Raw genomic sequence first — 23,277 nt, 5'->3', positions numbered from 1 at the left:
AGGTGGCACCAAGCCAACATGTGCACCATCAATGGCCCCTACCACATGTGGGATGCAGGCAAAACCATAAAAGTCAGCGTTAACATTGGCTAAATCCTCATGTCAGAGAAACAGGCTATTAGGTGTCTAGCTGTTTCAACATTGCTGAGAGGATATCCCTCAACACCAGACTGAACATAGGCTGAGACATACCAGCAGATAGGGCCACTGTATGTTGGAAGGACCCTGTGGCTAGGAAGTGCAATACTGACATGACTTGTACAATGAGTGGTATGCTGCGTGAGTAACTAATAGCTGGCATCAGATCTGATTCGAACTGATGACATAAGTCCACAATTGTTTGCCTATCCAGGCTGTAGTACATGATGATGTTGCATTGCTCCATGGTCTGAAGGTCTGGCAGTGGATGGTAGACAGGAGGTTGTCGCCTCCTCCCTCTCCCTGGGTGCCTATGTATGGCAAGACATGATTTGTAACATTAGTCAGTGTGTCCACAGCAACATACATGTTGCATACCAAGATTATCATGTGACATAGCATTTCTTACTATATAGACATGACATCAAGTACCCACCCCAGCTGGCAAGTACACAAGGGTCACATGTGACCCACCTGGGCCCAGATTTATGGTGGCCTAGTCCCATTCCAACACCACATTAGCATCATGATTTTTTTACACTAATGTGGCATTGGAAGGGCAAAAACAACACACCATATTTACAAGGTAGTGCAATCTTGTAACCCCTTGCGCCACATTATGCCTGTGCCAGGCATAATGTATGCATGGGGGAGGGCGTTCTGGCACTAGGGGAGGGGTGTAAAAATGGCACAAAGGAATCTTTGAGATTTTATCTGCATTTTTTAGAGTCTGCAGCTTTCAAAAGAGGTTCCCATTGTGTTCAATGTGCCTCTGGGTGCTTTGCAGGATTAGTATCAACATTTTTGATGGTAGTCATGCAAAGCTCCGGGCTAGCATAAAAAATTGTGAAGCTAGTCCCCCTGACTAACACCATGTTGCCCCGTAATTTAAATACAGCACACACATTGGCATTAGGGGGTCATAAGGGGTGAAAGAAAAGTGGTGCTGCACTTGGTGCAGCATCACTTTTCATAAATCTGGCCATGTTTTCCAACATTACAACATGAATTTGGACCAAATTCAAATATGTGCAACACAATTGCTCCTCAAAATGTGACTGCATATACCAACCCCCAAAATGACCGTTGATGGTGGTGGACTATGCACTGCTGTTAAATGCCATCTGTGCCCTGCAACATACTACAATGTTGCTTGAGCAGGAGGACCTACTTGGCAATACAGGATAAGGATAATTGCAAAGTAACATCAAATGTTTTTTAGGTGTGATGCAGTTCATAAAGTCCAATACAGCATTTCAGGCTGCCAAAATGGCAGATGCCTGGCCTACTCCTCTAGACATTAGGAACCACCCACGATCACTTACAGACGTCGTCATGGCAGTAGGAGGTTGCAACCTCGGTGGACACAGCCATAGGCTAACGTTGTTGCCAATGGCCGTCGCGGTCCAGTGGCTGTGTACACCAGCGGTGATGACCGTGTACATGGTGGACGTGGCTGCCATGTTCCGCAGTTTCACTCACTTGACTCCTGACACTGCTGCCAGCAATTCCTCCATGGCCTTAGCTGCTGTGTGCCGCCTCTGGGAGCAACTATGCCACATCCAGCAGGTGAAAGGACCCATGCCTTCTCTCCAGAGGTTGGAGAGGATTGTTAATAGGTCCTACTCTTGTATGGACAGCTCTTTGGCTCACCAGAGGAGCAGGTAAGAATCCCATAGGCACAATCAGTGCTGTTTGACTCCATCCTTTCCATCCTCACAGGCTACAATGTGCCTTTGTGTGCCAGTTAGTCGTCTTGTGGGCCTGTTGTTGCTGTCTATGTGGCATCAATGGGATGTACATAGTGCAGGTATTGGTGGGTATTACCATTTGTTAAGTTCAGTCACATTGTGTAGTGTGAGGTATTCTGGGGTCCTAGATCCTCGTGTTGGATGCATATAAAAAGCTAGGGAGATTTTACTGCCATCCACTGATATCTTTTTTCACGATGTTTGTAAATGTTAGGCAACAAGTATGTGCATAACAGCATGAGCTGTATATGCATCTGGCAGGAGTCATTTGAGAATCATGTGAGCAACATGTATGTTGCCACAGATCTTTCAAACCACATCTGGCCTTGCAACATTTTGTGGAAAGCATTTCATCACTAACTCTGCCCTTCAGCTATGCACACAAACCACATGCCAAATTGCTGATGGGCACATGATGTGCAGTCATGCATGGAAGTGATGGAAATGGAATGTCACGTAGGTTATGCCTGCTCAGCCTGCACAGACCATGGCATGTCATTTGTATCTCCCATTATAGCACCTAGTCAAGACTGTGGAAAGGTACTTACTTCCTGTATACCAGCAGATCCTGGCATGTGGACAAATGATAATCTAGTGACAAAACCTACCCAGAATGCCTCAGTCCATTGAATAGATTAGCAATGGTTACAAAGGTAAATAATTGAACTAGTCCATATGTGCATTTTGCCTCATTTTCAATGTGTGACTCATGACAAGTCTCTTACTCCTACAGCTCTTTTGTCTTATTTGTCCTGTAAAGACTTATTACACAAATGACAGTCCCACAGTGCAGACAGTGTGTTGATTCCTGGGAGGTCATGATATGTGAGTCAATTGCTTGGTCATATAGCAGAAATTGTACAATGCATGCCTTTGGATATTTTGTGCCATCCCTGTCGGAAAGGCACATATGTCCAAATGACTGGGTTGTGGTACATGTACATAGCACAGAACTCACCCCCTGAAGTGACATGAGTCTGCATTTAGTAGACCACTTGTCCACACATTCACTAGAAAGATACTTTATGTTCCCACCATGCCAGCCCCTTCATTGTCACTCAAGTGTAAGGGAGAAGTTTGTACTGTGGCAGTGGCCTGTAGGGACTGTGTGCAGGGAGTCACCCTCCCAGAATGTGAATGTGTTTGTCCATTCAGGCCTAAGGAATTTACCCTTCAAAAGCCATATAGATGTGTAGTGTTTCATTGTAGCTCACATCACAGTACATGTTGCAGGAGCAAGGGCTCCCTGATGTCCGCAAGCTTGCTTAGGCATAGACCCTGAGCAGGTTAGTGGGTTAGTCTGCAAAAGAAAATACATATGTCTGAAGTCATATCCCTGTATCATACCCCTGGGCTTGTGTGCTTCACACCTGTGGAGTATTAGCAAATTGAAAAGTTGTAGCTTGGTGTTTCTGACATGTATATGACTAAAATTGTGATTGTTATTTCTTGATTTGTCATTTTCAATGCCCATGAGAAAAAGGAGATATGTAGAGCCATCGCTAAGAAGGTGTGGACCCTGGGGGTCCACAGCCAGCGGATTGCCCACTGTTGCAAGAGGTGGGAGTGCCTGGGACGCTGGGTGCAGAAGATCGGAGAGGTTCAGCTGGTGATGTCCTCCCAAGGTGGGTGGGGTGCCCGTCGGACCATGACACCCTAATGGCCTGCATTCTGGCAGTGGCCCACCCAGACCTTGATGGACATTTGAGGACAGCACAGCAGAAACAACGGGGTGAGTACAGGGCATATTCCTGCCTGTCACATTGCCAAGTGACTGTGTTAGGTTCTGACAGGTCCCCTTGACGACTAGGGATGAGCCACGTGTAGCACAGTAGATGGGTGATTGTTTGTGTAGACATGTCATGTAGTGTGTACTGATGTGTCTTGCCTATTGGCCCAGGGACCTAGGGCACAACTGTGTACAATCCACAAACAATTTCCTCTCCAGGGACAACATATGACTGTGTACAGTGATCAATCAAGTATTGCGTTTTGTTGTAATGGGTGTAATATCTATGCAACTGACCTCCTCAGTGTTACTTGCCAAAGGAAAGATAATAATGGATCACTGTCCTCAGCCATGTGTATGGTGAAATGAGTATATTTGCCTCTGCCACCCAGAGGCTACATGTCTTCAGCATATGACGGGTGGTGGTGCCTCACTACTGTCTGTAATGTGAAGATGGCACACATACAGGTGACAGTGCATAATTTTTTTGTGGTGCAGCTATATATCACTACTTTCCCTTGGTCAGTGGGGATTGTCCTTTGACATGATTTCTGTGCAATGACTATTGCCAACATTCCTTGTGCCTACATGTCAGCATGAGTCCCTTTCTCTTAAGAAACACATTTGTAAGCTGCTACTTCTTGCATGGTCTACCTGTGTTGCGGGGATCATTTCTGTATTCCCTCACATATATGTGCATGCCAACCTGTGTGTGGAATAGGATATGCAATGGGGGTACATTTTACGTTGTGCCACAGACCGCAGTGTGCTACCATTGATTTTTGGCTGACACATACCCTCACCCCTCACCCATCAGAGCATGTCATTTGGCATGTACAACTTCAGTAGCAATAACAGGCATGATGGGTAGGTCTAGAGATTTTTAGCCACAATGTGAATTTCCATGCCATTGATGTAGTATCACTTTTTAAAGTGCTTTGCAGATGTGAACTGGGAAGGTTTGTGACCTGACTGTTGGTATTCATCATCGAGTGACTTGCAGTTATGTTGGAAATATATGTATTTGGGTACAACCTTTCATTCACAGACATCTGAGTTTGCATGAACAAAATTGAGACAATGATGTAGCTTCCAATTGGCCAACATGTTGAGGGCCTACTACAAGTACTTGCAAATCTCTGGCCCTCTCCAAAATCATGGGGACTTATGACATCAACTGATGCAGTCAGGCTATGTCATTGTAAGGGGTGCCAGACATTAGTGGCGATTTACCTGGGACTTACTGATTCATTGTGTTGTGGATTTTAGAGACATATCTCCCTGACATTTTCACGTTTTGTCTACAGTGTACATTTCCATGCCAAATGTGTCACCTACCTGGGCAACATTAGTACTCCCTGCAGGACTCCATTGGGGCAAATATCACTTGATGAAGTGTGCATTGTTGATATATTTCCAGTGTGACATGAATGTTTTCATGTCACCTCCTCTAGTCTATTGTACTGTTGTTAGTATCATCATATGTTCTGTGAGCATTGTTTCTTAATGTTGTGTCATTGTGTATGTGACAAATAGAAGAGCGCATGACCTTGTGTGCGATCTGTGGGGATGGAGTTGGTATTGGCCTACTATTGTATGATGACAGGTAAGTGATGTATACCCGATGAGGCAAAGCATTCAAGGCGGTGAGGTCTCCTACTTGCTCCATGGTTACTGTCATTGCACAACTTCAGCAATGTAATTGTAGTTGAGTGACATCCTGATTTTCCTGTGGGCAATTGTTGACAATTCATATGGTATACATGCACATGGTATGGTAAATGTGTGGCCACTTTGGTGGAGTTTGTTGCTGGTGCCTACTTGACATCATGGTAATGTTTGCTAATCAGAGCAGTTGTTTAAGTATGATCATGGAAATATGATGACCCTATTTCTCTTTGTCTTTGCAGCTGCAGCCCAGTGAAGCAAAGGAGACAGGGCACAGCTGAGTGGGGAACCATCTGGCCACGAGACCTCGGGTCAAGGCACCACTGACACAGAGGGACCCAGTGGCCTGGAGGGTGAGGGGAGTGCCACGGGGGAGACCCGATCTTCATCATCTACATCATCGGATTCTTCCTCCATTAGCCACTCCCTAGTGGTGGTGTCTGCCACCCCAGGTCTAGCACCACCGTCCCTGTTGCTCCCCACCCAGTTGGCTGTGCCCGCTCAATCTAGAGGGTGGGCGTCCCCTTTGCCGCAGGCACCTCTAGCCCAGCCCCTGTTATCCCTGCTACCCTCAGTGAGGAGGCTATTGCCCTCCTGTGGAGTATCTCTGTGGGTCAGACAGCATTGCAAATGTCATCCAGGGGTAGGCCACCCAACTCCAGCAGACAAATGCATTCCTGCAGATATCTTTTCAGGCTTAGGCCTCTACACTGATGGCAGCCCCACCTTCCACCCCCCCCACCTCCCTCTTCCCAGTCACCCATCCCCAATTCCCAACCTATCCCAAGCACCACCACTACAACCACAAACACCCATACTAACACACGCAACAGACACCACCCACACATAAGCATACCTCACCCATGCACACACCCAAGACACCCACTCTGACACAAGAAATAACCACTCCCTTGACCTCCAAATCCCCACCCCTTCTGCTGACCATTCCTGTGGTCCTAAGAAACATTTTGTGTTTGATCTTGCCATTTCCCCTGTTCCCTCCACCCCGTCCCAAAACCAAGAGTCCCCCACTAACCTCCCAACCCATCCCTTCAAGCTCCAAATCCACCCCGTCACACCTGCCCCCCTGCAAGCATTCATACCCCTCACCCCCAATAAGCCCACCCCTCCTAAGAAGCAGTCCACCCTGCTCAAACCCAAACCCACCCTTCCCAAATCCGACTACCCCCAAGGATGATCCCTGAGATGCCTGCCTGCCCATTTGATGCCCCTTTCTGTGGAGGCAAACTGGCACTTAGGAGTCAAGTGACGGCACAATTATGTGCCTGTAGAGACTCTATGAACTGGCCAATGGCCTTGGACTTTTCAAGTTTGTTTTTCAAATGAACCCACGTTGTTGTTGTTTTGGATACACATTTATCCTGCAATTCCTTTTTTACCTAACTTGTGCTGTCTGCCCACCCTTGTGTATGTTTGACCTTTATTGCTGATCCATTTGCTGTTGTTTCCAGTATCTGACTTTGTGGGCAGTGCTGGTGTCCCCCAAGACAAAGGTATTTGTTGAATGTATGGTTATGTGTTTGTTAATGCAATTATGGTGTCATAGCATTGTGTTCTATTTGGTATGGTAAGTGTGTCATCTTGTGTTGTCCAATATGAGCATGTATGGGGTTGAACTTGTCCCCCAGATATAGATTATGGATTTATGTGATGTGTGACAGCTTTAGTTTTGTTTGTGCAGACGTGAAGTGTGTTGAATTGAGCTACCTTTGTTTGCATTTGCCTGTGCATGTGTCCATTTAGCTGTGTGTACCTTGCAGCTACTTCATGTAGATGTATGTCCCATGCAGTTGGTGTTGTATTTGCCCTGTTGACTTGCACTTACACATTGTGCAGATTGGCATGTCAGTTGAGGCTAGTATTGTTTGTCCTTGGGGTGCCTGACAGGCCAGTTCCCTTGCAAATGTTGTTTAAGGGGAATGTGCAAAGTGATATGTGTCCCAGTGCAGCTTCCTTCCCTGAATGCTCCTGCTGCACCATCCCTATTGTGCAGGTATTGTTTGCATACTGAGCTTGAGATATTTGTCTTTCTGACTACTGTGCATCCCATTGGCCTTCCATTGTGTTACAATGTGGGTGATGTGTGTGTCCATACCAAGGCTGGTTCATGGGAGTGGTGTTAGTGTTCCATGCCACATCCATACATGTGTGTTGAATACGATGACAGTCCATGGCATGGGTGCAATTTGAGCGTGTGAGTTGTGTTTGTAGATGTGATGTTGCTGTGTTGTTGGTGTTGTGTGACACAATGTTGTGTACACTTAACTGTCCCTGTGTCTGATAGTCAGATGTGTGTTTTTGTATAGTGTTGCATTGTAGTGTGAGTGACCTGCCCAAAGCGGGTGTTTGGTGACTGTGAATGTGTCCTTCTTTGTGTATGATTTTGACCCTGGACTTAATGAGACATGCACTTGGTGGTCACACTGTGACCCCCATGTCATGCAGATGAGGGCGTGACGATCTGTTGTTGAGCTTCATGACACAGGTAGGTTTGTGTACTTACGGTTGGTTGCGTCCACGGTGGCGTTGATTTTGTGCACCTTCAATGATCATCAGCAGTGGCAGGACATGTGTGATGGTCTCCATGTTTCCGCCGGATGTGTAAGGCTTCCTTCCGGTGAGTGTCTCCCTTTATACTCCCTGGATTCACCTGCTGATGCGTGGTGGTTGGACCGTCACAGTCACATTGGCGGTGTGCAACCGCATAATGTGTCCGGCAGAAACACTGTCTCCTCCATCCTGTTTGTGCTGCCTCATGAACGCGGCTATCTGTGCTGCCTGGAGGTGCTGACGGGGCTATGGTGGTCTTTGCTTTATAGGCTCACATGAGTCGTTTTACAGTGTTCTAAATGCCAACCCGATCTTTATTCCTGGGAAATGTGCCTGTGTTGAAGGGACTTATATAGACCTGCAGGGAATCGTTCATCTAAACTAATGAATTAATATGATCCCTGTTAGAAGTCTTTCAGTAAGCAAATGGTGTTGTACACACTCCTAGGTTCTATGCCAATTAAACAGGGCCTTATTAAGGGAACTTGTCCCCGTGCCGCTTTGGTTGTCTTCAAATTCAGAACTGTTATGTTAAATTGCACTTACGTCTGTGTCTTTTATGTTAGTCTTCATGTAGTCATGTTTATTGTATGTGGAATTTTCCAAGATATGCATTTATGAGTGTTTGTTATGTGTGTCTCAATGGTGATGTTTTCCAAAATATGCATTTGTGATATAAAGATGGTGTTTCCCCGACAGCTACTTTGCAGAACAGTTCAATAGTGTGTTTTTTTACCATGAAATATTTAAAAAAACAGGGGATCACAATAATTAAGTTGTGTGATTGTATTTGAAATGTTGTTTTTGGTTAAATAGTGGTAGCTTTGGCATTTGTTTGGTTTTGTTTAGACTTTTACAGAGTTGGCATTTTCCTGCTATTAGCCCTGTGTGTCTGCAGCCTGTCTCTGATCACTTGTCAGGGTGGGTGACAGCTGGGCTTTGTGTGTAATCCCTCTAGGTAGCCACACAAAATGGGATCTTAAGTGTGATGATGGGCCACCGTGACGGGATGGGAAAGAGGAGCTGGTCACAGTCTCATGCTCACTCCTGAACAGGTTGTTTCATGTTCCCACAAAATTAGCTGCATATCACCACAAAATGGCTGCATACCCCCTATAGTGCCAGGGCAGGAAGAAAAGAACTATGTGTACTTCAAATAATCCTTTGAAAGTATTCACCACTTCAAAGGCACCACTGAGTATATGAATTGGACCTCAGACCCTACCACTTCAGTACATGTATGTACCTGTTGATACCCTGCCAGGAAGAAGGACTGCTGTGCTGCTAAAAGGACTGCCACTCTGATGGACTGCTGTTCTGGAACAACTGCTGCCTAGCTGTGCTGACCTGATGCCCTCCTGATCTAGTTGAAAAGGACTGGACCTGCAACTCTCTAACCCAAAACCCAGAGTGACTCCTAGGGCTAGTCGTCCAGTCTCCTGATCGGATGTCTCAGAGACATAAAGGACTTCAAACCACTCTGTAATTGGACTGCCAGCTGTGAGCCTGCCCTTCCAAGTGGTGCTACCCCAGTGCTGGACCCTTGGAGGTAGATCTTCAGGTGTTGCTCCTGCAGAACCACCACATCTCCACCATTGTGTGGACAGAACCGGTGCATCTCAGCTATTGCACAATAAAACAGGTGCATTGCTTTCAGAAGCAGCAATGGGGTGTTTCCTCTAGTGCAAGGTTTCTGCATCCCCATTGACAACAGCCTCAGCGATAATGCAGAACTCTGCATCTCAGCCACTGTGCTTATTGGAATCAACACATCGTCTAGGCGCTACCGGTACCTGCACCCTAACTCCACTGCCCCTCAGCTCTGAAGCAACTTCACCATTGCATGGGGAACTTTGATGCATCTCCTCGACTACATGGGGAAAACCGCTGCATCTCTTCAACAGCATGGTTCGGAACCAGTGAAATGCTCCCACACTAGAATTCAAGGTACTTTGGTTCAACCGGCCGAATGAGGTCCATGTAGCCAGCCCGTGCTACGTCGCGGTCAGCCTGAATTTTTGGCTTTGTCCCAGACCGGCATAAACAGATGGCCCCAGTTAGCACTTTTTGCATCTAAGCACTTTTCAACAGTTTATAATTAAAAAATGTATAACTCAAGTTCTACTTATCAGATGTTTGTTGTTTTGGTCTCCTTTTATTTATTAGATTGAGTTCATTTTTCTAACCAGGTGTGGCACCTTTTTGTGTGTTGGTTCTACTGTTTTACTGTTTGAGGTGTTGCACAAATACTTTACACATTGCCTCTTGAGTTAAACCTGAGTGCTCTGTCCAAGCTACCAAGTGGAGATCATAGGTTAATTTCGAGTATGTTTGTGGCTTACCCTGACTAAATATTGTGGTTCCTGCTTGATCTGGGTGCATACCTCGTCACCCAGAAACCCAATTTCTAACATTAACTTTTTTATTTCATTCATTTGTTTTTTTGCTTGCAGTTTTTTTATACCGTGAAATAGATCCCAAATGGCATGAGTGCTTTCCATAAAAGAACAGATCATTTTAAATAAGCATCAAATGTTACAGGAAAAAAGTTACATCACTGGTTAAATATACATTAAACAAGACATATAATTGTTATGACAACATTGAAACAAATGAGGGAAGTGACACACTTTTTTAAGTACTGAGTCATATGATGGGAAGTCTACACTGAAGGTGGCTGTCCCTGTTTCTCAGGGTATCGAGCAGCAGTGGCGTTCATGTGAGAACATTTGCTACCCCAATGAGTACTTCATCAGGGGTAATGACCTCGAAAGTCTCCTACTGTTTCTCTCTGATAAATGCCTGAGCGCAAAGTATGTTGATCCTGAAAATAAGGTTGGGTTGAAGTCAGGGCTGGGCTGTTCAGATCTATAGGTTGCCCCAAGTTATGTGTCCATTATAAATCACCTGGAATGTTTACTGATCTTAGTCTGAATCTACCAATTTGCCATCATGTTGAGCATGGGGTGAGCCCAGCAGAAGGTCTGCATAATTGCATCCCCAGCTCCCTCCTCTTGCATCACCTTAGTCCATTTGACGCACCTGTTAGCTAAGACGTTGGGGTGGATGGTCAGAGAGGTAACTGCCAGAGCAAGCATCCTGTACTGTAGAACATTGTTGGTGTAAATATGATATTGAATCTGGGGGCTATCAAACTAGTTTTTCACAACATAGTTGATGTTGATATCACAGGAGCCATTGGATTGTTGTTACTGTAAGGGACAGCTAAGGGTGTCAGTGGAGACAAGGGTATCGAGGAGCCCTGTGGGTGAGCTCCTGCCCTAATGGCAATTTGCCTGAGCAAAAAAAGAAAATGATTAGTATGGATGCAAGGCTGAAGCCCAGGAAGAAACACAAAGTGTGGTATCAATCAAACTTGGATATAGCCAATTATCCTTGCAGTCAGATGTTGATATGTATGCTGTAACATTTATTGCATGATAGCTACCAGATACATCAATCATTTGATAGTAGTGGTTTTGAATATGGTAAGAAAGAGAAGATTTCATTAAGCAAGGACGATGTGCATCTAATATGATAATTTTTTGTTCTACAGATCATTTTCTCACAAGACTATGAGCAGGCAGAAGGACTGACTTGGCACAAGAAACACTTTTCCTGCTTCGATTGTGAGGAGCTTCTGATCGGCCGACCTTACGTGCTGGATAAGGATGTTCCTCTGTGTGGAGCCTGCAGTCAAGCCAGGCAGTCTTAGAAGATGATTTTCATGATGCGGGGTTGCCTGATAACTCAACACACTGTGCTCACCAGTTGAAATGTTGCAGAAATTGCAAACATCCAAAGCCCAAGCTGTCTACTCTATCAATTGTGCTGGCAGACACATTTTTTGAGCTCCGACCAGTCAATATTTATCAAAGTGAGGCACATGGAGAAAAAAACACATCAATGAGATCTCATAATGTGCCAATTTCAGATGGGTCTTGATCTTGGGACTATGCTTTAACCCCAATGAAAGAACATGTTTCTGAAGGTTACATGCACAGTCCCTAATTAATTTATTGTATCTATATAGATGTAAATTTACTGGGGACTGTACATGTAACCTTCAGTAAAAAGACCTTCTCAATAGGTAAAGGCATTAGGCTCCAAATTATTGGCTCTCAGAACCAAGATTACCTCTGACACTGGCACCCCCGGAAGCACAAGTGGCCTGTTTTCATGTGCTTCATTTGGACAAACTTTGACCCAAATGTGATATACATGACATTTCAATGACCAAGTACAGATGATATCAATTCGCATATTTAAGAAAAAGTTGCACATCAGAGCTGATGTGCCACTTTTTCTGCCCCCCCACGGCACCTAATGGCACCATGGGTGTGCCAAATTCATAATACGGCGAGCCATGGCAGCCACTAGCACAATAGTGTCAAATTTTATGATGCTATTGTGGCGCTTTGCTACACTAGCGTCAAACATTTTGATGCTAGTGTAGCAAAGTGCAAGGAGGCCCATAAGTTTCTATGAGAGCATTATTTGTAAAAATTATGCCAAAAATGGCGCAGTGAAATCTGTTTAATTTCAATGTGCCATTTTTGTTGGCTTCCTAGCACTGGAACGGCCCTCTTGTATACTTTATGTGGCGCAAGGGTTTGCAAAGTGAAGCAATGCATGCACTGCACCACTTTGTAAATATGGCACGTCGAAAAAGCCACTTTATTGTCACCTGAGAATTTTTTTTAATGACACTATGGCGGCGCTAAGGTGGTGCTAGGGGCTCTTAAATATGCCCCACAAGCACCTACAAACATACACATACATACTGCATTTTTCTGCGTTACATGAATATTTCTGTTAAAGATTGTTAAATTTCATGTTGCTCAAGGTATCTGCCATTTTGAAATACGATTAAGAGGTTTTGAGGGACAGTAATTTAACAGTACTTAGGTCCTCGTCATTGTTTCTGTAAATCATCAGTGAGTACTCTGACAACATAACAGCCATCATGGGTTGGGGTCATGGTAACTTGGTGACAAAGTTCATATATGGTGTATATGCAGATGCTCTGAGTGTATTACTCTATGTATTACAATTGCTGCGGTGAAGAAAGTTAATTAAAAAGTAAGTTAAGGTGACCCTCTCTGCCAAATTCATGGTGATAAATAGCATTTTATTGTTTGTGGATCTGCATATGTAGTTTAAGCCATGCTATATTTTAATATGTAGATGTTATAAAGAAAGGTATTTATGTAGAAAAGAGGCACAGGGGGTTAAATGTGTGCTGACAGAACATCTTGCAAAGTAGTCCTTGTGTTCCTAGGACCTGTTCTTTTTCTCTTTAAAGTGGTTATAAAATGAAATCTGTGATGCGGTAATCAATGATTTCCCCAAATAATTAGGCTTTACAATGGTGATAATGTTCAATTTGACCTATGCACTCTACTAATTACATTTTAGTTGTATGTTTATTGCAAAGACTGTTTCAAACATAGTGTTATTTGGCCACATGTATTTTAACTGCCCTGCCATGTTCAATCTATGTATATATTATTGAAAAAACAACTGGATAGTTGAAACCTGTCTGATAAAGCCCTTTACCAGCATATCATCAAAATATACTGTAAACTGTCAATATAAATTTTCAGTATTGATCATTTATGTGGCACTACACACCACAAACTGGAATGTCTTTCGACACTTTAGCAACAGGTGTCATTACTGTCCATGTCAGTAGGACTAATTTTAATGACACCAGATGATTATAGGCTTATTTAGGTTTCCCAGTAATAGAACCTGCGCCTTGTACATGCAAGTTTCATGTAGATCCCTACTGCAACTATTCAACCAGTAGAGCTATGTTAATAAATGTAAACCAGTGGCAAAACAGGATTTATGGAGAAGTTGTCCAACAACTATTGATTCGTGAGTATGCTGAGGGCTTGGGTTCGAAGAGTTGTCATTTACTGGTAATGGGTTCAGGAGATTTAAATCTCTGTACTGGAGAACTGGTGCGAGAACTCAGGCTTTGGCCCGCAGGTTATGTCCCATTACTGCCATACACAGGCACGTCCAAACTCCTTGTATCAGCTAATTTATGCTCAACAGGGGCATGCATATATATTTTGAGTCAAGACACAGTGTAGATAGTGGGGACTTGTATCGACACTAAGGAGGAAAAGGCAGACATATCTGGTGTATAAGCAGTATATTGATGCAAACGATGCTCTTTTTTAGAGCTGGCAGCAATCACTTACACCCCAATTCGATGACTCTTTTTGCTGTGAATCTAAATACACAATGTTTGACTCACTAATAAGCATTTCGCAGCACACTATTAAATGCCAGAATGTATTTTCCCTCATTAAGTATCTTTAGATTTATTTTGATTCATAATATATCAGGTTTGTTTAAGGGAACAATGTGACGAGAAGTCTGAATTCTTTCAACTTCAAGACTCAAAGGTCCACATTGAGGCACATAATCGCCCCTAGTCTGACGTTAAATATTCTGCTTCAGTCTGGGTTTCATCTCATTTTTGCAACAATTTTAAGCAGCCCAGAGGAGTTCTCTGAAGTAATGGTTCCTTGACAAGATGTGAGGGAGTTTTGCACTAACCCTTCATAGATTCTGATTATTTTTCAGTATTGTGTTCTTGCTTTAATGTTCAGAAACTTCAGGCCTGCAAAGCATAAATGATATAGGGGAGGAGATATGGCCTAGCTGCTCAAGCTGCCACAATTGTAACCTCGATTCCTAGGTTCGAATCCTCGGTGATAGCTTCAAAATCATGTGATTCTGAGCAAATCACTTAATCTCCCTGTGCCGGAATGTGTGAAACATGTAACGGTGTAATCCCAATTTAATGCCCCCGATTTTGTTAATCTCCAAGCCCCCTATGTAATGTACAGCTCTCTGTTGCTTTACAGCTAGGTTTGTGATATATAAATACCTATAAATACATGCATATTATTGTCTCGAGGCATAACTAAGGGATACTCCTGGGTTCCACTATTCATACTGGAAAGAACCATGAAGCTCACACACCGGGTGCATAATGGAAGGCTATTGTGCTAAGTGTTTGTCATGAGGTTATCGGTGGAGCACAATGCAAAAGGTACAACAACGTCTAAAGTCCAGCTGTCAAGCCTCATACCTTCTGGTGCCCACTGGGAATGGTATGTCTCTGATATCCAACCTTGCATCATCTAATGTTTCATGGATATCCCTGGCATTTGTTTGATCTAGGGTGGTGGATACATTATGTTTTCCCAGCTTCTTTCCTTGTTTTACCTGTAGTGTTGTAGCAACAATATCAATACATGTACTATTAGGTGCTTATGTTCTTGAGTTGTAGTTTATCAGCATGCCATTGAATATTCCTTAATTTTAATAAATTGAACTAATAATTGTCAAATACTTCAGTCTTGTGTCTTTTATTTAAGCGCAGTCAGCTAAAACATGTAGTCCTCTTAGAGCAAAGTGGTTGTCAGTTTGTCTGAAGCACTAACCAATATGTGAAATGCTTCCCTGTATCATGTCACTCGTGACGCACTGCAGTCTCCTCCAGGTAGTGCGTACAGTCAAGCAGGATGGCGGTCAAGCCTTTAGGCAAGTGACATACTACTTATATCCTGACCTGTCGGTACACTGCCTTTCTCACTACCCACCCTAGTAGCCTTTATAGTGCACTCAGCTCTCTTTTTAGGTAAGGCCTCAGCCAAGACAATTTGCTTTTCATTTAACGTATACAGCTAACAATAATTTTGGTTAGCAAGATCTTTTGATTTTGTTAAAAATTCACAGAAATAATATACTTAGATGGGCTTTCAATGATCTCTGATCATTCTTTGGCATACCCAAGCGTCATTCGCATTTTACTTCGACACACCTCTGCATACAGTAAAGGCCAGTTGGTCTACCCACTTGAGCCATAGGCTCTCACCACAGTGGGCATTCTGCTTGAGCACAAACGCCCCTATTTATGACCTGGTTAGCATCGCTCTTGCACCATGCATTGTGGTGCAAAAGTGATGGAAACCTTAAGTGAGGTTTATGAAGCCGTGCAAGGCCACCTTGTGAAGCCCTGTATGGCTTCATAAACCTCAAGGAATGTAACACCGTGTAAACCACAGCATTAAATTACTCTGTGCCAGGGAGGCGTTTCCATGGGTGTTGAGTGGGTGTTCCCAGGCAACATATCCATGGATTTTGATGCTGTTAGAAATGGGGTCTCTGGTTGGCACTCAGTTGCACTCTGTCCAAACAGGGACCCTCACTCTAGTCAGGCAATGGAGATACACACTTAGATAACCCCTGCTCACCCCCTTGGTAGCTTAGCACAAGTAGTGAGGCTTATTTCAGAAGCAATTTGTAAAGTATTTGTATCAACACACACAGTAATACAGTGAAAACACTACAAAACTGATACCACACCAGTTTTAGAAAAATAGGTAATATTTGTTTACATCAAACAAGAACAAAACAACAAAAATCCAACATACACAAGTCAAGATATACATTTTCAAAAGAATAAGTCTTACTCCACGAAAACAATGGAAACGTTGATTTTACACAAAGTACCTGGTTTGCGTAAAAAATAAAGCTGCATAAGTAAACGTGCATTGGAGAAGTCAGCGATGAGACGATTTCTTACTCGCAAGTGAGTCCGCATGTAGTTTCTTCTCCGGTTTGGTCAAGGACGCATCATTTTTCGTTCCCGCAAGAGAGCGATGCATCGATTTCTGGACAGGGCACCTCGGATCCGCGTAGGTTCATCATGACTTTTTACACCCAGGGACTATGCGTGAGAAATCTGGTCACACAGTGTTAGAAAACCACCCTGCATGGGGTTTGTCTCATTATCAGCAGCTACAAGCAGGTGTTGCATTTTTTCTCCTGCCACAATGCGTCGATCTCCCAGCCGTGATGGAGATAGGGCGTTGATTTTAGCCGCGTGTCATTTATCAGCCTCGTTGCAGATGCTGCTTCAAAAATTTCCCTGCACTGCATTCTGTGCGTGGGTTTCAGCTCTTGTTCTGCCAACTTCACATTTCAAGGGCCCAGGGACTGGATAGAACACTACTTGGCAGGGCAGAAGTCTCAGCAGAGAGTCCAGGTGCTGGCAGAGCAAGCTCAGTTCAAACCCTTGGAGAGTCTTCTTCAAGCAGGAATGCACAACAAAGTCAAGTCTTTGTCCACTTTCACAGGCAGAAGCAGCAACTGCAGGATAGCCCAACAAAGCACAGTTACAGGCAGGGGCAGCACTACTCCCCAGTTCCTCAGTTCTTCAGCTCTTCTCCTTGGCAGAGGTTCCTCTTGGGTCCAGAAGTGATCTGAAGTCTGCAGTTTTGGGTCCACTGCTTATACCACTTTCTGCCTTTGAAGTAGGAAACTTCAAAGGAAAGTCTCTGTTGTTCACAAGATCATGCCTTGCCCAGGCCAGGCCCCAGACACAGATCTGGGAGTTGGAGACTGCATTGTGTGAGGGGAGGCACAACCCATTCAGGTGTAAGTGACCACTCCTCCCTCCACTCTAGCTCAGATAGCTCATCAGATTATCCAGGCAACACCCCAGCTTCCTTTGTGTCACTGTCTAAAGGAGAATCACAAACAGCCCAACTGTCAATCTGGCCCAGACAGGGAATCTACAAACAGGCAGAGTCACAGAATGGTTTAAGCAAGAACATGCCTATGTTCTAAAAGTGGCATTTTCAAACTAACAATCTAAAAACCAACTTCACTAAAAGATGTATGTTTAAATTATGAGTTCAAAGACACCAAACTCCAGATTTCTATCTGCTCTCAAAGGGAATCAGCACTTTAAGGATATAGTTAACATATGAGAGAGATAGACCTTGAACAGTGAAAAACAAACTTAGCAGTATTTCACTGTTAGGACATGTAAAACACATCAGTACATATCCCACCTTTAACATACACTGCCCATGCCCATGGGGCTACCTAGGGCCTAAGGTAGAGGTGCCTTACATGTACCACAAGGGAATGTTTGGGCCTGGCAAGTGGGTGCACCTGCCAGGTCGAACTGGCAGTTTAAACTGCACACACAGACACTGCAGAGGCAGGTCAGAGCCATGATTACAGGGTGACTAATGTGGGTAGCACAACAAGTGCTCCAGGCCCACTAGTACCATGTGATTTACAGGCCCTGGGCACCTCTAGTGCACTTTACTAGGAACTTACTAGTAAATCAAATGGAATACACAAAATTCCTACAATCCCAGCATTGTCACATTTATAATTATACAAATTCTGCCCCACTTGTCAGTCTAAAAATGTTTTTTTTTTTTTTATTGCGCTTTTGGACCTGCTTTGGTTCCCCCTCATTTTTTATGTTGTTGGCTCTTCCCTGTCGCAGGCAGAAGGCCCACCTACACAAGTGATGTATCCTTTTTATTGAGAGACTGTGGGGAATGTTGAGTGGTAGGAAATTTGTGCCGGTGCAGTGATCCCACAATGAAATGTGGGAAAATTGGATTTTGTAACTAAATTTGAGGTTTGCTGAGGATTCTGGGTAAGAGAACACTGGGGGATCCACGAAAGTCACACCTCCCTGGACTCCCTCGGCTGTCTAGTTTTCAGAAATGTTTGGATTTGGAAGGCTTCCCTAGATTCCTGCTGAGCCAAGGTAGTTTTGTATTTGATAATTTTGATGTGTCCACGTAGTGTTTTGGGGCATTTCCTGTCGCGGGCACTAGGCCTACCCACACAAGTGAGGTTTTATTTTTATCGGGAGACTTGGGGGAACACAGAATAGGAGAGAAGGTGTTTTTGCCCCTTGTCTTTCTTCCAAATGTAAGACTGTGTACAAAACACAACTAAGGGCCTGATTACAACTTTGGAGGACGGTGTTAAACCGTCCCAAAAGTGGCGGATATACCACCTACCGTATTACGAGTCCATTATTTCCTATGGAACTCGTAATACGGTAGGTGGTATATCCGTCACTTTTGGGACGGTTTAACACCGTCCTCCAAAGTTGTAATCAGGCCCTAAATGCCTTGTAATGCACAAGCCCAGAATTGAGAGAAGTGCAAATAACCACTGCTTCTCAACACATTATCTAGTCCCCTTTTTGAAAATACAAAGGTTCCCTTGATACCTCTTTTTCAATTTTTTAATATTTCACCAAATGATTTGCTGTATACCCGGTATACAATGAAAACCCGTTGCAAGGTGCAGCTCCTTTATTGGCTCTGGGTACCTAGAGTTCTTGATAAACGTACAAACCCTATATATACCCACATCAAGAGTCCAGCAGAAGTAACGGTATATTGCTTTAAAAAATCTGACATTGCAGGAAAAAGTTACAGAGTAAAACGTGGAGAAAAATTGCTGTTTTTTCACCTCAATGTAATTTTTTGTTTTTGTTTTTGTTTCAGCTGTTACTTTCTATAGGAAAACCTTGTAGGATCTATACAAAGGACCCCTTGCTGAATTTATAATTGTACCTACTTTTTAGAAATGTTTAGCTGTCTGGGATCCAGCATGGGTTGCACACCCATTTCTCTCACTAACTGGAAGGAGGCTAGAAGTACAAAAATTGTACAAATGGGGGATGTCCTAGTAAAATGCCAAAATTGTGTTGAAAAATTGGGTTTTCTGATCCAAGTATGCCTGTTCCTGAAAGCTGTGAAGATAGTGATTTTGGCACTGCAAAACCTTTGTGGATGCCATTTTCAGGGTACAAAGACCACAAGCCTTCTTCTGCAGCCCTTTTCTCTGATTTGTTTTAAAAAAACAAGATTTTCGCTTTATTGTTACTAATTTCTCAGTTTCCTCCAGGGAAACCCATACACTCTGGGTACCCTTAGAATCCCTAGGATGTTGGGAAAAAAGGATGCAAATTTGGCATGGGTAGCTTATGTGGACAAAATGTTATGAGCAACTTGGACACATCACATTTTTACCTTAAAATCTGACTTGTTTTTGTAAAGTGTCAAGCTGTAGATATTGGCCACTAACACAGCCGGCACCTAGGGAAGCCTACCATACCTGCACATTTTCTAAAAACTAGACACCAAGGGGAATCCGAGATGGGGTGGCTTGTGGGGCTCTCACCAGGTTCTGTAACCCAGAATCCTTTGCAAACCTCAAAATTTGGCCCAAAAACACTTTTTCCTCACATTTCGGTGACAGAAAGTTTTGGAATCTAAGAGGAGCCACAAATTTCCTTCCACTTAGCATTCCCCCAAGTCTCCCGATAAAAATGGTACCTCACTTGTGTGGGTAGGCTTAGCGCCCGCAACAGGAAATGCCCCAAAACACAACATAGACACATCACATTTTCCCAAAGAAAACAGAGCTGTTTTTTGCAAAGTGCCTAGCTATGGATTTTGGCCTCTGGCTCAGCCGGCACCTAGGGAAACCTATCAAGCCTGCGTATTTTCGAAAACTAGACACCTAGGGGAATCCAAGATGGGGTGACTTGTGGGGCTCGCACCAGGTTCTGTTACCCAGAATCCTTTGCAAACCTCAAAGATTGCCCAAAAAAACACTTTTTCCTCACAGTTCGGTGACATAAAGTTCTGGAATCTGAGAGGAGACACAAATTTCCTTCCACCCAGCGTTCCCCTAAGTCTCCCAATACAAATGGTACCTCACTTGTTTGGGTTGAGCTATCACCCGCGACAGGAAATGCCCCAAAACACAACATGGACACATCACATTTTCCCAAAGAAAACAGAGCTGTTTTTTTAAAAGTGCCTAGCTGTTGATTTTGTCCTCTAGCTCAGCCGGCACCTAGGGAAACCTAGCAAACCTGTTCGTTTTTAAAAACTTGACACCTAGGGGAATCCAATATGGGGTGACTTGTGGGGCTCTCACCAGGTTCTGTTACCCAGAATCCTTTGCAAACCTCAAAATTTGGCCAAAAAAAAACTTTTTCCTCACATTTCATTTCGGTTACAGAAAGTTCTGGAATCTGAGAGGAGCCCCAAATTTCCTTCTACCCAGTGTTCCGCCAAGTCTCTCGATAAAAATGGTACCTCACTTGTGTGGGTAGGCCTAGTGCTCACAACAGGAAATGCCCCAAAACATTATTTGGACACATCAAAAATATCAAATACAAAACTACCTGTTTTTGCGGGGGCACCTGGGTATTTGGTCCTGGGCTCGGCAGACATCTAGGGAAACCTACCAAACCCAGACATTTCTGAAAACTAGACACCCGAGGGAGTCCAGGGAGGTGTGACTTGCGTGGATCCCTGCAATGTTTTCTTACCCAGAATCCTCAGCAAAACACAAATTTAGCTACAAAATCAAATTTTTCCAACATTTCTGTGAGGGATCACCACACCGGGACAAATTGCCTACCACCCAACATTCTCCTCAGTCTCCCGGTAAAAATGATAGCTTACTTGTGTAGGTGGGCCAAGTGCCTGTGATAGGGAAGAGCCAAAAACATGTTGAAATTGAGGGGGATCCAAAAAGGGTTCAAAAGGGCAGTTTGTAAAAAAAACATTTTTAGGCTGACAAGTGCAGCAGAAGTTTTATCGGTATAGATGAGACAATGTTGGGTGGTAGGAATTTTGTGGATTCCAGCAGATTCCGAAAGTTTCCATCATAAGAATGTGGGAAAAAATGTGTGATTTCCAGCAAAGTTGGAGGTTTGCAGGGCATTGTGGGTAAGAAAATGGTGTGGGGTGCATGTGAAGCACACCACCCTGGAATCGACCAGATGTTTAGTTTTCAGATGTGTCTAGACCTTGTGGATTTTTCTACATGGCAGCATCCCAAAGTCAAAAAAGTGCAGCCCTCACAAATTCCAAGTGGGACGATTTTGAGAGTTACCAAGCTCTCATGGCCCAAATGTAAAACCAAAACCCAAAATAATTAAAAGTCCTCTTGCTTGCCATAGGATAAGATGTTTTACTGTGCAGGGGGAGAGCTGAAAGACTGTTACCCCCTTCAGTTGGGGTGGGGGCATAACCAGGCCCATACTGGATGGTAGCCACCACACACCTATTTTTTGTTTTTTAATAATTCCCTGGCATCTAGTAGACTTTCTGCCACCCCTCCCCCAGGGGCTCAATGGTGGGCAGAACAAATTTGTCCCCATTTATTTGGGGTGGGGGTATGCCCATACCCCCACTCTTTTATTTTGAAAACAAAATCTTCCCTGTTCTCTGGTGAGCTTTCTGCCCCCCTTGGGGGCAGATGGGTCTTCCAAAAATAGGCTGATCTGCCCCCAAGAGGGGCAGATATGGCCAACAGTAATGTGCCCCCATGGGGAGCGACCCCTGCCCAAGGGGCTGCCCCCCAAACAAAACACATACATACACACTCACCAATCCCTGGGGTCTAGTGTTTTCTGTCCCCTTTTGGGGCAGATTGGCCTAACAAAAATAGGCCAATCTGCCCCCAAAGGGGGCAGAAATGGCCTAAATACAATTTGCTCCCCAGGGGAGTGATCCTTGCTAAGGGGTCGCTCCCATGCATAAAAACATAAAGTATATACATATATCCCTGGTGTCTAGAGGTTTCTGCCCGCCTGGGGGCAGATCTGCCTAATTATATTAGGCCTATCTGCCTCCAGTGTGGGCAGAAAAGGCCTAAAAATATTTTGCCTCATCGGGGAACAGCCCTTGCCCAAGGGGGAGCTCCCCTTATTCGTAGGTATAAAAAATAAAATCCTTGTGCCTAGTGGTTTCTGCCCCCCTCAGGGGCAGATTGGCCTAATTATAGTAGGCCGATCTGCCTCTGGGGGGGCAGAAATGGCCTAAAAATATCCCCCCCTGGGGAGCGGCCCTTGCCCAAGGGGCCTCTCCCCTTATCACTAAGTATAAAAAAAAGAAATCCCAGGTGTCTAGTGGTTTCTGACCCCAGGTGCAGAAATGGCCTAAAAACATTTTGCCCCCCCACCCCGGCGAGCGTCCCAAGAGGCTGCTCCATTTATGTGTAAGTATAAAAAAAAAAAATCCTTGGTATCTAGTGGTTTCTGCCCCTGGGGGGAGCAGAAATGGCCTAATAATAATTTGGCCCCCCGGGGAGTGACCCTTGCCTAAGGGGCCACTCCCCACATATAAAAAGAATAAAATAAACAAAACAAAATTAGCCCTGGTGTCTAGGGGTTTTCTGTCCCCCCTGGCAGGCAGTTTGGCCTAATTATATTAGGCCGATCTGCCCCCGGGGGGGGGAGAAATGACCTAAAAATATGTTGCCCCCCTGGGAAGCGGCCCTTGCCCAAGGGGCTGCTTCCCTGATGGGTAAGTATAAAAAAAAAATCCCTGGTGTCTAGTGGTTTCTGCCCCCCTCCCCTGGGGGCAGAAATGGCTTCAAAATAATTTGGTCCCCCGTGAGTGACCCTTGCCTAAGGGGTCGCTCCCCACATATTAAAAAAAAAAAAAAATTATCCCTGGTGTCTAGGGGTTTTCTGCCCCCTCACCCGGGGGCTGATCGGCCTAATTATCGGGGAGGCAGAAATGGCCTTAAAATAATTTG

The 23,277-nt window shown here is 44.3% G+C and overlaps 1 protein-coding gene across 2 annotated transcripts in view; it reads left to right on the top strand.

Annotated features, from left to right (window-relative positions):
* LMCD1 (LIM and cysteine rich domains 1) overlaps positions 1-15,234 on the top strand; it is a 313,865-nt gene extending 298,631 nt beyond the window's left edge. For both annotated transcript variants that reach the window (XM_069206342.1, XM_069206343.1), the window contains exon 6: positions 11,414-15,234. In XM_069206342.1, coding sequence (XP_069062443.1) covers positions 11,414-11,572 — 159 coding nt within the window. In that variant the 3' untranslated portion in view covers positions 11,573-15,234. The remainder of the gene's footprint in view (positions 1-11,413) is intronic.
* The last annotated feature ends 8,043 nt before the right edge of the window (positions 15,235-23,277 follow it).

This window comes from Pleurodeles waltl, chromosome 9 (genome assembly GCF_031143425.1).
Source record: "Pleurodeles waltl isolate 20211129_DDA chromosome 9, aPleWal1.hap1.20221129, whole genome shotgun sequence".
NCBI classification, from domain to species: Eukaryota; Metazoa; Chordata; class Amphibia; order Caudata; family Salamandridae; genus Pleurodeles; species Pleurodeles waltl.
This window is presented reverse-complemented; position numbering and strand designations above follow the sequence as displayed.